Raw genomic sequence first — 12,931 nt, forward strand, 5'->3', positions numbered from 1 at the left:
TCGAGGAATTCTCACTCAAAGACGATGACCCCTATTTTCCCCAAAGCGGAAAATTAGCCATCTTCAAAAACGATCCCTCCACAACATGGCAAAATAGTGCCACTTTCGAGCCCAATTGCATCCAAAAATGCTCAAAATTGGAAGCCCCAAGTCCGGGCCAGAGGTTCATTGCCATATCTCTTCTCTTCCTCAAATTTGTCGCTCTTGGAACTCTCTAATATAGAATATTTTGAGGCATTCATGAGCTCGGCGGATGGGTTTAAGCCTATTTACCGCTTTGCACCCTTGTATTGCCTGTTTTCACTTATTTTAAAACACGCAGACAGTACATCTAAATAGACACACTTATCTTACAAAAGTCATATCTTACAGATATGTACTGTTCTTGTTTTTCAACAATTACTTCCTAGCGAAATTTGAATTTGTGTGTTTTATTGTAAGTGTTCAAAAATACTGTTAATCCCTCGTTCCCACCACCCTATCCCTGGGTTATTGGGAGGGGGGGGGGGGCGAAATTCTCACACCCTTCCCAGTCACTAAATAAAACACACTACCGCCCTCTATTGAGAGAGGGCGTGCTTCAATAGCTCTGCTGAACACTCACAATTTCAAGTTGGATTCAAAATCAAGTGGCATCCCAAATTTGGGATGCAAGCCTTCAACTTTGCACTCAGATTTTCACTATAAAAAGGACAAACAGATGTCATTCATGTTTCAATTACAGGCCCTACTTCTTTTGTGGTACTTTATTATGATGATTCACACACAGACTATAGTTGACTTAACGCCATAGACTAACAGTCAACATCATTGTCCGAGAGTGCGGGGAAACGAGTTCTGATAAGAAGGTCAACAAAAAAGTTCAAAGTTTTTCACAGTGTTATGACAACCTAGAGATCCGTGCTGATTGGAACTCTCCATAATAAAAACCATACCGCCCCACACATCCTAGCCCCCCTTCAAATAATACCCCAACATACAAATAGGCACTTAGCTTGCCCTTGGAAAATATTTGCTTAAATCTATTTTCTTTTGCCCGACCCTTTTCCACATTCTTTGCACGGCAGCAACTTTATCTCTTATACAAATTCTCACCAGTCCCCCCAGGTGAAAGACGATTGCGTCCCGTGGTGCTTTTGTGACGGGCCCCGCTTAATGCGCCGTGCCCAACAACAGCTGATTGCGCCGTTTCAATGGGAATATTATTTTCAGATATTCTGAACTTTGAGCCGAGGCGCTTTATTATTGTTGTGTAGGGCCGAAAGATGCAACATTATTCCCAGCTGTACCATATCGTTGAATGGTGGTTAGTATACTCTTGTGTGCTATCTGAGACCAGGAGTCAATCACACTGGAGATTAGCCTCTGTCGGTTCGCACGCTGGGTAAACCTAAACTCTCAACCACTAACGAGGACAACTTTATAGATTTTTTTCACGCCAGGAGTTGACAACGAACGACATAATCACCTTTAATTTGCTGGAACGACTGGTCGTGACGCAGTGCATGCAGTGATCTATTTGCCATTGCGCTGTATAGAAACTTACAAGAGAATATTACTCCTGAGGAATTTGTATACCTGAACAGTCTTCCTTACAAAACAGCCATGACGAACCAAGCTGGGTAAGTAATTTTCCTACACTTAAAAATAGATCTTACTTTCTTCTTTCTTTGACTATTTTTCCAATCAAAATTAGAAAATGTCCTGTAACAGATCTTCAGGTATAAATATCATAAGTCATAACCTTTAAAGTGTCTTCTGGAGAGAATTTAAAGATAACATAAAACGGATAGCTAAGGTTGAAAATGAAGTCTTTTTGTTGTCTCTGTATACTGGTAATCGATTATTGGGATCACTAATCAAAAATGTCGACTGCTGTTCAATGATTCTACGCATAAAATAATAGAATCACCATAAAAGAAGCACCACAGAACTGTTATAGAACCGTTCACAGTCCATAGTCATAGACTTCAATTCATTAATAGTGTTTAAAAATGTGTTGCATTATTATTTGTCGAAAGGTGTTGTTTCTCTGAAAATGCAAACACTTCTGATTGTGGTCTGAGAAGAATTGACTTATATCTTTAATTAACCTATCGGGGTAACGTACACGATTCCGTAGGGTTGTCTTACGGGCGTGGCTAACTCGCAAACGGCGATATACGTTAATTTTGCCTCTTGACAATTTATTTGTAAACAACATTGTAAAAGGATTGTATTAAAGGAATCAAAATAGACTATGGAACATAGCTTCTTTTCTATTCATGAGTGAATCAAAGAATCATGACCAATACATTTTTTTTTGCAAACATTTTGCAAAAATCCACGAGAATTGTGCAAAAACACGTGTTTGTTATGACAGAATAATAACTGAATGGAGGTGACAACTTCGTAAAATAAAAATGTCCTTTTAAAAAAAAATTCCCGGCAATATTGGGTTGCCTAATTGCGTACACGATTAAACTACGCGCTGTTGAGATTGTTCGAGTTTCATTTATACAGGTTATAGGCCTGATACATTTATTCCATGGTTCGTTCAAGGCCTTGACCCTGAATTGATCATGCCTAACCATTGCGGAAAATATCTTCCCTATATTTAATATTTGATCCGTGAGACGATGAGGAAGCATATTACAGGCCTAATTAAGCATGCACGTCACGCCGCAAACTGTCGTGCTTGCCAACTGGAAAACCATTTCTAAGCCTACGTTCATTGTCCAAAAGCCATACCCCGCAGGCAACTGCGCGCAGGGGCAGGCATTATTCTATTGAGAACTTTTTTTGCTAGTAGTGGTGCTGGAAGTTTGTAAGTCACCTTACGTGTTTTAAAAAAAAATGACCTAGAAAAACAAGTTGCGTACTGGTTTGCATGTTGTTCAATTTACTTGAACTTGGTCACCTGCACACTACTATAATTCGGACAACATCATTTTGAATATAATACAATGACAGTTGAATACACGTAAGTTATCAGCAATGAAATGAAAGTTAATTCTAAATAAATGTAACAATCTACTCTGATGAATAATTAGGAAAATGTGATTAAGCATATCCTAAAGTTTTAAGCCACATTATAAAAACAAACATTGAAAGCGAGGCGTGCATAAAATAGTCTGGCACCATCCCATTCAACAGCTTACAATGTATAAAATAGACTCAGGGAACACGATCAAGCTTCCTCGTGGTTAAGGTTATTATTGATTCTGACGTATTCGGCAATATCTGATTACACGTTTCTTAACAATCTCATTTTTGGATGTGGGTCATTGAAAAAAAAAAGTTCTTGCGAAAGTGACAAGGTTAAACCGCAAATTCCAGGCATAGCATATTTTCTATTAAACTAACCATGGATCACTATTTGGAGGTATCCGCCTATTTGGAGGTATCCGTCACAATAGTCTTCAACGGTATTGGAGAACGACAACGCGAACAGTTGCGAATAATTCATGACGAATGTGTCTGCTTATTTACGCTCCATTTTTTGAACGTCTGTATTACAGGAAATCCGCATGATGACTTACATTATTACATAGAAAAATGTCGACGAGTCCTGTTCGTTCACATATCTGACGCAGAAGCATATTGCCTATACGTATTAAGCTATGTCGAATTATGAGGAAAAAACGTTCAATTGCTGACTGGCGTCGCATACGATGCTTGCAAAACAAGTGGCAATTCCGCGGCCGGGAATCATGGCCCAACAATCTAAACAAGTGCGAGTGCAAAATAAGCTCTGGCGAAAAGTGCGACGCCGATGGCACATATGAAACACCATACTTTGTGTCCGTTTTGAGGACCTTTCCTCCTTCTGGAGGTCCAACCACTCCACAAAATGGCGTCCACCTTGTCCGACCAGGAAGATGTTGTACAGCGCCTGTGCGAGTGCACGATAAGCTCTGGCCGTGTTGCAAGGAGTCTTGCAAGAAAGTCTTGCATGAAATCGATCAAAATGATAGTTATCATGCCCCTAAGCTGGTAGAAATAGGTAGTGGCCATAATGGTACTCCTAGGAGGATACAAAAAAGTGCGAGTGTACAATAAGCTCTGGCCGTGTTGCAAGAAGTCTTGCATGACAGTCTCGCATGAAATCGATCAAAATGATTTCTGCCAGAGCTGATTAATAAGACGCCGAAAAATGCAACGCGCATGGCACATATGGAACACCATACTTTTGGTCAATTTTCCGGGGACAGACAGACTGACCGACCGACCAACCACCAAGTGACGTGGTAGAAGCTCCTACCAGAACTGAATAAGAGCAAGTGAAGCCTCGTTTTCGAAAAGATGCATGTGAGACTTGAATCAAGACTAGTACTCCTGCGGCTCAATTTCAGAGGGCCACATTTTTTTAAAGAACTTAAAGCCAGCGTGCATATATTATCATTATTTCATGGTTAGGGCACATTGCAAATAAAATCGCCTCAAAAATGCAAGAGGCAAAATGAACGACTTTCGCATAGGCCGTGGCAAGTTCACGGACCAATTCCTGTAGTTTCCAAAGTTTTTTTTTCTTCCTTAATTGAAATTCAGGATTTGCCACTAAGTTGCTAAACCAGCCTCGCAAATGATCATTGTACTCTCACCTGCGCAAATGCATCGAGTCGGAAAAGAATTCAAACTCAATCAATCACTGCCAGCCACCAGTCAGCCAGCCATCCATCATTAATTGTATTCAAGCAACGAGTGAATTCCATAAGTCTCCATTGTTGAGGATGGGCTTTTGTTTGCCAAGTTCGGGTGCATTATGGAGAATCCCTGCACGTATTGCACGTAACTCACGGGACTCAACTTTTAATCACTGTTTACTCTGAACGCATCCTGGAAACGGTGAAAATCAACAAGTGTATATAATTATACTGTGGACGAAATTTTAAGGTTTGTCTTTCTGTACAGACGTGGCAACTTTTTAAATGAACGAGCTCGATCGGATCAGGGAAGCCAACGAGTTCGTGTTCATGCATGAGTCACGTGATTGTGCCATGTAATTTTCTGGAAGGAGTAGTGTTTTAAGTTGAAAAAAAAAATTCAGCTTTTTGACCCTCAGTGACCCCATGATGACCTTGGTCATGTGACTAGCTGGGGCCGGGCTACTGATGCTTTTGACAAAGTTCGGTTAAAATCCGTCAAAATTATGTAGGAGCAATAGACAAGGTCAATTTTTGTTATTAACTAACAGAGAGGCACGATGATTTGCCGTAGCTACAAATACAACTCGTAAATATCAAACAGCAGATTTGAAGAATATGACTGTATTTTACTTGACCCCCCCCCCCAAGTTTTCAAATGTACTAAGTCCATTTCAAAGAAATTCTAAAACACAGATACCTATAGCTTTTACAAGTACATGTATCTATACAATTTGCCTTAAAACACAATCACGAAAACCAACTGGCTCATTTTACATAGGGTCTAATGCTTGATAAACTAGTCATAAACGCTACAAATATAAAGTCCCCGTCTATGCTTTGTAAAAAAAAAGCGAAGGAGGCGGCCTTTTCTTTCCCACCACAGATGCTGGATTTTCCAAAATGGCGGAAGGATTCTTCCATTCAGTTCTCGACTCTTTTGCTGATACTTTTGTGTCCAAAGGAAAAAACGAACATGATACTATATGAACTTGCATACATAGCCTAAAAGTAAATATTAAGACCAAATGTATATTGCAAATAATATATTGCAAGGTTGCCGGGCAGAGAAACTAGCTTTTTTAACACTAAATCACAATGTCTCCAGCCATGAGCTGTATTTTGATATTACACATCAAGAGTAAATAGACCATACAGTTACTTTTCAACGAGTTCTTCAACGCAATGTTATTCCAACGCACACATACTACGTGTATGTTATGGTTGGAAGGATGGATCAAATCATGAGCAATGGTTCGGATATTTTGGCAAGGGAACTCCCTCAGTATAGACAGACTTCAAAAATATTGATAACAATGTTCCTCTGTACATTTTTTTCTCTCAATCACAACCACACAGACATGTATTTCCTTTAGGTGTACGTGTCAAAAGGGTTTTTGAGGGCTTCGCTTTCCTCACAGTCGATTTACCGAACTGAAAAGAAGGGCAATGGGTAGCAAAGAGCTCTGAAAGACCCCCGTGCGAGTCTCTACCGGTACCACTGATCCAGACGGATTTGTATCGGGGTCCCGTCTTCGCTTCCCACGATCTGCCACATCGCTCGGTGCCAAGGTTGCTCGGGCAGGCGGCTTCTTTGTGGAAATTTGTTTTCACCTTGTCGTTCTAGGAAAAAAAAAAATGTTTCCCTGCGTTCAATTTAACGGTAAACGCTATGTGCGTATGTCCTTTGAGTATACAAAAAGCTCCATTTCACGGACTCTGCACCCATAAAGGGTATGAGAAGTGAATTTTTTTTAGAAACATTTTTTGTGTGCAACTTTCTGTTCCTCTTAATCGCATGCAAACATTTGACATCCCTTTTTGGGGTTGATTTTATTGAAAAGTGCACTTCTGTCAACATTTAAAAAAATGTCCATGCTTTTCCGGACAACTGAGGGCGCTGTTGCTGTGATGTCATTTCAGGAAGACACTGTTCAGTTTAGAGGTAGTCTGTTCAAATTGTGTACCCAAGAAACTGTAGACAGCAAAATATCTAAAACTCTGGAAGCTTTTAGGTGCTGAAATAGCTGCAGCATTGAGGATTCTGCCTGAAATGACACTTGTGCTCATGAGTATGGAAAATCGCATTACAATAAAAACTAAAAAGGCACCAATATACCCTTGAAAATGGCAAAACGAAAAGTCAAAACGTTGTGCCAATTACAAAAAAATCTTTAACTAATTTAATTTCAAACTGAAACATGTTGCAAACTAGGGGAAACTGGGGAAACAAACTAAATAAGTTTTCCATTCCCCCTTCAAACCTTCTTTAAAACCTTTTTGACCTCATTTTCAAAGATTCAGAAACGAGTGTTGAATGAGTCAGCAAAGATCAAGTATTCGACAAGATTTACTTGGACAAGTTGTTGTTTCAAATTAAACGAATAAATTCGGTCAATCTCGATCAAATTCCGATTTCATTTTGCACGTAGGCGCTTTTTTATAGTGTTATCAATAACGCATCCATCATCACCAACTCGCCTCGGCTTGTTTGATTTTTTGTTCGAGTCAATAAATTGTCGGTGACAACACGTATACTGACACAAACTGCATTGTCACTGTCGATGACCCCAGATTCGCAGATGAAAGAAAAAAAAGGGAGAAAATACAAGACAATTATAGTACCGGCCAGCAGCGCCAAAAACCCCCAATCGTTTCTGTAGATTCATTGTGCCAGTAAAAATGGGTGTTCGGATCAACAAGGACACGATGTAATTCAGTGTTGTTCATTATAGCAAGCCACACGAGTAGAGGAACTTATGAACAAATTACCAAACAATGTGTTCCGAAAGAATGTCCTTCCTTGTTCTGATATTGGCAGCCAGATTTCTAAAAACACCGTTTTTCTTTGAGTGACTGTTTTAATATACACCAAGAGTTGATAGAGTTGCCATTTAATTATCAAATTACCAATTAATCTTCTTCTTTTTTCAATCTTCAGTATAGGACATAAGGCTATGAGATGTTTGTAAGGTCGTGTTACATTGTTACTTTCACAGGACATAATTTATATCCTTGCCAGTTCTTTCCTGGAAGCCGATGAGTTTTCTTTGAAACGATTTTAGATATGCCAACTCAAGTGTTTTGAAACAGCTTTAACTTTGACCGCGCGCATATTGGTGCGAGGGGTATAATTTTAGCACAGTTATCAAACACGTGTCAATGACCTCAAACTATAACCTTGAATCAAGGCTCAATTTTCTTTTCGACCAAACTTTGTCTACTACATTCTCACCACCCCCCGCCCCCCCCCCCCCCCCCCCCCCCAAAAAAGAGACCCACGAGAATTCCAAAAAATAACTTTCGGTCACATTCCTCGTAAATTATTCAGCGCCACAATCTAAAGAAATCCCAGCTGAGCTCCTTTGTCAGAATGAATTTTCAGCCAAATTACCCACCTCTCACCTGCACCATAAACTGTGCCCATCGAAACACGTACAGTAATCAGATTACAGGTTCACTATAGATTAGGTTTACTTATATTGTATTCATACGCCAAGAGGAAAAGTAGTCCAGTAACAAAAACATCCAAGAAGTACCAGATGTGTAATTCTTTTATGTTCTCTGAAATGCTCTGGTACAGAAACCTTTCATTAAACACGAACAAAATCTGTACGTTACTTAAGCTATTTGTTTTTCATACTAACGATCATTCACAATTGTTTGCTGATTTGTAAGATTCTCTTTCTGTGTTTTTTTGTTATAGTCAAAAGGACGAGAGCTTCTTCAAGCAGCTGTGGGCCAATTTCACAAATATCCTTCCGTTTTCAAGTGAGTCGAACTTGTTTTAAATTTCTGGCAGAACAAAAATCTGGCCTGTCCTACGCCAGACCTTTTGTTGTTCGAAGACATTGTACCCCAGAATTGTTTTATTCGTTGTAAACGTTTTGGACAAAATGATCGAAGGTTTTTGTTAACCTTTACCGTAGAATGTATCCTTCCTCAACCCAAACACTTAAACATCTTTTCCATTTTAATTTGTCCACACATTCAACAATATGTTACCACATTTAAGCCATTCAATACACCCAGTGCAGAGCTGGAACTGAGAAAACCGTTTGTTGAAAGTTGGCAACACGTGACCACAATGTCCAATTTTGTAAACAGATGTCACGTGGTCTATAGTTGTAATCTCAAGGCGGCCATCTTTGTCTGATCTCGCGACTGCGTTGAGTTCGATTATAGTCGCCATATCACCGCATCCTTGGTACCAACCTACTTCGGTCATGTATGTGGATGTCCGAAACGGATCTTCGAATCTGTTATCTTAATGATCGCCTTTACGTAATTTTATTGTTGAAAAGTTTTGATTATTCTTACAATGCATTATTATTATTACATTACTTTACCCAGGGTATGCCCAAACAGTTTAAAACTGGTTTCCATTGGGGCCCTGCACTTCAAATGATTATGCACACATGTACAAATACAAAACAAATGGTTTAAAGAAAATGTTATTATATTTAAAGCCCCATTTAGGACCATTTGCAAAAGTAGGCCTACCTATGGTGAAAGTACCTGTGATGGGGATATTGTGGTGAAGTACTAATTCATCACAGAAACCTTCCTCAAAGTGAAGATATAGGACAAGTATCACATACCATGTGAAATTATTCTGCCTGAAATGTTTCGTTTGAAACTTTGAAGGTGGTTCAAATTAGACAGAAATCCAGTTACACGACCCAAAAAAGTATGCATACTCTGTATAGTATCTAATGAGATGAAACTTAACGGGTTAGAATTTGATCAATTTTGTTGCTTCAAACAAAAAGAATGCACACAAAGGAAATGATATATATAAATATACCTTCAATATTTATGCATGATGGGTGGTGCCTTGAAAGCGCAAGCATGCAGTCAAAAAGACGCCATCTTTCAGCGACGCGAGATTAACATTGCTATAAAGTTCTCAGGGGGACGATTTCAGCGTTACGGCATGTTTCGGGCCGTCGTGGTCCCCAAGAAATCGCCCCAGAGGTTAATCATGCCATCAGCGCTCATCAGTTTGGAGGGGGAGATTTCAGTTTGGCCAGGATCGTTCATGGTTGCCGCAGAAAGGAGGGTCTAGAGCTTCAGATGTCTTTTACTATAACAGAGTCGCGGTTTGCATTTTGGAAGGTAACGGTTGTTCTTGCAGCCAAGGAATCAGTTCTGGGATTGATCCACGACATTATTATTATTATTATTATTTATTCGGCCAACAAATGAACAAAAGTACAATGACAAAGCAAATATAAATCAGAAAGTAAACAAAAAATAGAAATTGAAAAGTAAGAACAGACGAGACTAAAGACTGATGCGAGTAGGAATGGGTTGGAGGGGGAAGGAGGGAAGGAAGGGAGGGTGGACAGTTTGACAGGGGAGAGGAGATAGAGGGACGGAAAACAAAAACAATATAACATTTCAAACCGGCCAGGGTAAACAAAAGTGTACTTAAACACTGTAGCCCTAAGGCCTGCCTACCCATGCTCGAAATGTCTACACAGAAAATAAATAAATGACGGGTCTCATGCAGTCATGGCCTTGATGAAACAATTTGAACACCGACAATCAAACTATACTTTCACTAAATTACCCGAAGACCTGATAATCTCCTGATGTATTCAGGTTTTTCCACGTCCAAAAGAAATACTCCACAAATGGTAGTGCAAAATAGACCTGAAACATAATGACGTCACGCTTGTTTACATGTGCACCTTCTTATGGGAGCTTTGGTGGTTCTTGTCCAAACCTGGCTCCCATAGGAAAGCGCACGACGTGTAAACAAAGCGTGACGTCAATAATGATTCAGAGTTATTATTCCTTCGGTTGAAAACCCAATAATTTGTTAACCCTTTCCAGAATTTTAAAACACTCTGTGTGCTAATACACCGGTCTTACGAAACAGGAAAAGAGGACTTGTCATGCCTAGTTCCGGGGGGGGGGGGGGACCAGGCGGCGGGATCATTCCACTCTTAAACTTTCTCGAACTGCAGTTTCTCAAAGGCAGGCGCTAACGGTAAACATACGTAGCCATCTTAAACATGAACCCTGTAACCGAGCAATGGGTGACAACTGACAAACCGTGACGTCAGGGGTACCCGCCTATACGGGTGACCTATGCGTATCTTTGTAGCTAGCTCGTTCCTCCTTACATGCCTAAACAAAACTTAAAAATGCCCTTCAAGCACAAGCCATACTGCGAATGTATCCCTCAAACACATTTTTGGCTTGATAACAACAATTGTGATACCAAAACAGGAGGACTTCTCACCAAAAAAGGGGGAATTTAAAATAATGACAACATTAATACAACGAGGCAGCATGCCAGATGTGTACCAGGGCCATAATTATCGACCGCTCTCCCCTTTGGCATGATCCCGACTCCGACTCATTCATTCCGATTCCTCCGTCAAGTTCGCTTCCTTTTCCGCCTTCGCGCCGTCATGTTTAGGGCATTCGTGTGTTTTAGCAGTTAACCCGAAACAAAGGAAGCGATTTGTCTTCCCGGAGGAGCCGATGACAGGCGTCTTTTCGTGTAAATATACCAAGTCGATCTCGCCGCACGCAGCAGGGGAGCAAAGCCTCCGAGTTTGCTCCAACTCGTAAACTTTTCTCGGCTTTTTTTTTTTTTTTTAAATACAAACCAGCGTCTACAATGTTTATAATATTTGACCCTTGGGCTGCCTCAATACACACAGGCCCTTTACCCCTTTCCAGGACGGTAAATGGTTGGGTAAATTTTGTAGGCAAGATTGTATTCGTTGCGCCACTGCGTGGTTTGTCTTCAAGTTGTAGGCCGAAATCAGCACCACGCTGCTCGGAATCTGACCCACAAAATTGCGAAACAGCATCGGAATTCTTAGCTGTATTACTCCGCTGACGCAGCCAAAACTTGGGTCGGAGTTGCTGAGGGGTTGGAAGTTGAGGAAAAGGGCTTGGGGGTCTACTGACCATAATTCGCCTGGAGTGGGTACCGGGAAGACGGGACGTGAAGGAACGGCGATGGGGCTGTGTACGCCTTGCTTTCCTGCGCGGGGCAAGCAGATCGCACCAGGTAAATATCCACACTCTTTCTGTACTCGTCAAACAACAGGTGTGCACTGCGGATCTCAAAACAAAAATACTAAACACAAAATAAAACCGTGGTTTAATTTACATTTCAACGTGCATATATAGCCAACCTGTAGACCTCACCTGTGCCGATAGTTCAGCAAACTCGCGGCCTCAAAGTAGGAGTTCATCACATTTTCGTAGGAGGAGGAAATGTGATCCTCTCGGGAACATAATACGAAGAGTTGAGAACATCGCGTAAATCTCGCATGAAATTTTGCCTGACTACTTGGCCCGGGATAAATTTACTCAGAGTAACGCGCATGCGTGAATTCGGCATGAATACCATGCAGAAGGGTGGGTTTGAGGACGCATGCGGAGTTGGTTCGAGGGGCATCCAAGCACGGTGGTAATTCCAGCACAAGTCACACGAACCCAACTCTATACGGGACTTGATCAGGACACCTCGAAGTCATAAAGCTTGTACACTTACACGGTCCAATTCAGATCCAAATAGCAGCGGTGGGCGCAACCTAATCTCGTCAACTCACCCAGAACGACCCGTTGAGGGCGCATAAAGTACTCAAAACCTCACCATATGTGGCTTAAGTTTGTTATACCATATACGAACTACAAATTGTCAGAAAGGTTTTCAGGTATTTCGACAGGCTTGAAATTCCTTTGGATCTGTGGGGTCCTACGATCCATTTTTAATGGATTGAGTTTTGATCTAAATAAATCATACGTGCGCCTTTGACAAGTGGTCACGGTGTAGTCAATATGCTTCGAGTGTTGTCCAATCAGATGCCGTTTGTTTTGTGAATATTCATGTTGTGAAATGTTGGCTGATCTGTTGTATTGAATAATTGCATATCAATATCTGATGATGTATTGTGTCACACACTGCGAATAACTGCATTAGGATCGATTAAAAAATAATGATTAGGCCTAATCTTTAATTTAACACTGGATGTATATGTCGGCGCGTATTTAGTCGTCATCTGGCATGTCGGAGTTCTGCAAATCGAAAAACAAACGAGAAACTCAACGTTGAAATGAAATGTTCCAGTTATATACAAATACTATACACATTTCTACCAATGAGCTTTCGATAATTCCAGTTAGATGCAAAATACTGTACACATTTATCCAATGGCGTCTCGACATTTAAACTTATCTGTCATTGGTCAAAATACAACAGACGGCGCAGGGACGTCACAAAGTTATACTCTTTCAGCACATCAACACGGCTGAATCTCAAGCGCTGCACGATC

General features: G+C 40.6%; 1 protein-coding gene across 2 annotated transcripts in view; it reads left to right on the plus strand.

The window, feature by feature from the left end:
• Positions 1–1,102: 1,102 nt before the first annotated feature.
• LOC119722326 (cytoglobin-1-like) overlaps positions 1,103–12,931 on the plus strand; it is a 38,014-nt gene continuing 26,185 nt past the window's right edge. Inside the window, exons 1-2 of one of the 2 annotated variants that reach the window (XM_038192376.1) lie at positions 1,103–1,622; positions 8,332–8,396. In XM_038192376.1, the coding sequence (XP_038048304.1) occupies positions 1,606–1,622; positions 8,332–8,396 (82 nt within the window). In that variant the 5' untranslated portion in view covers positions 1,103–1,605. Of the gene's footprint in view, positions 1,623–8,331; positions 8,397–11,497; positions 11,662–12,931 lie in introns of those variants that run through there. The other variant, XM_038192378.1, reaches the window with a different exon arrangement.

Source organism: Patiria miniata, unplaced genomic scaffold (genome assembly GCF_015706575.1).
Source record: "Patiria miniata isolate m_02_andy unplaced genomic scaffold, ASM1570657v1 HiC_scaffold_15, whole genome shotgun sequence".
Classification (NCBI taxonomy): Eukaryota; Metazoa; Echinodermata; class Asteroidea; order Valvatida; family Asterinidae; genus Patiria; species Patiria miniata.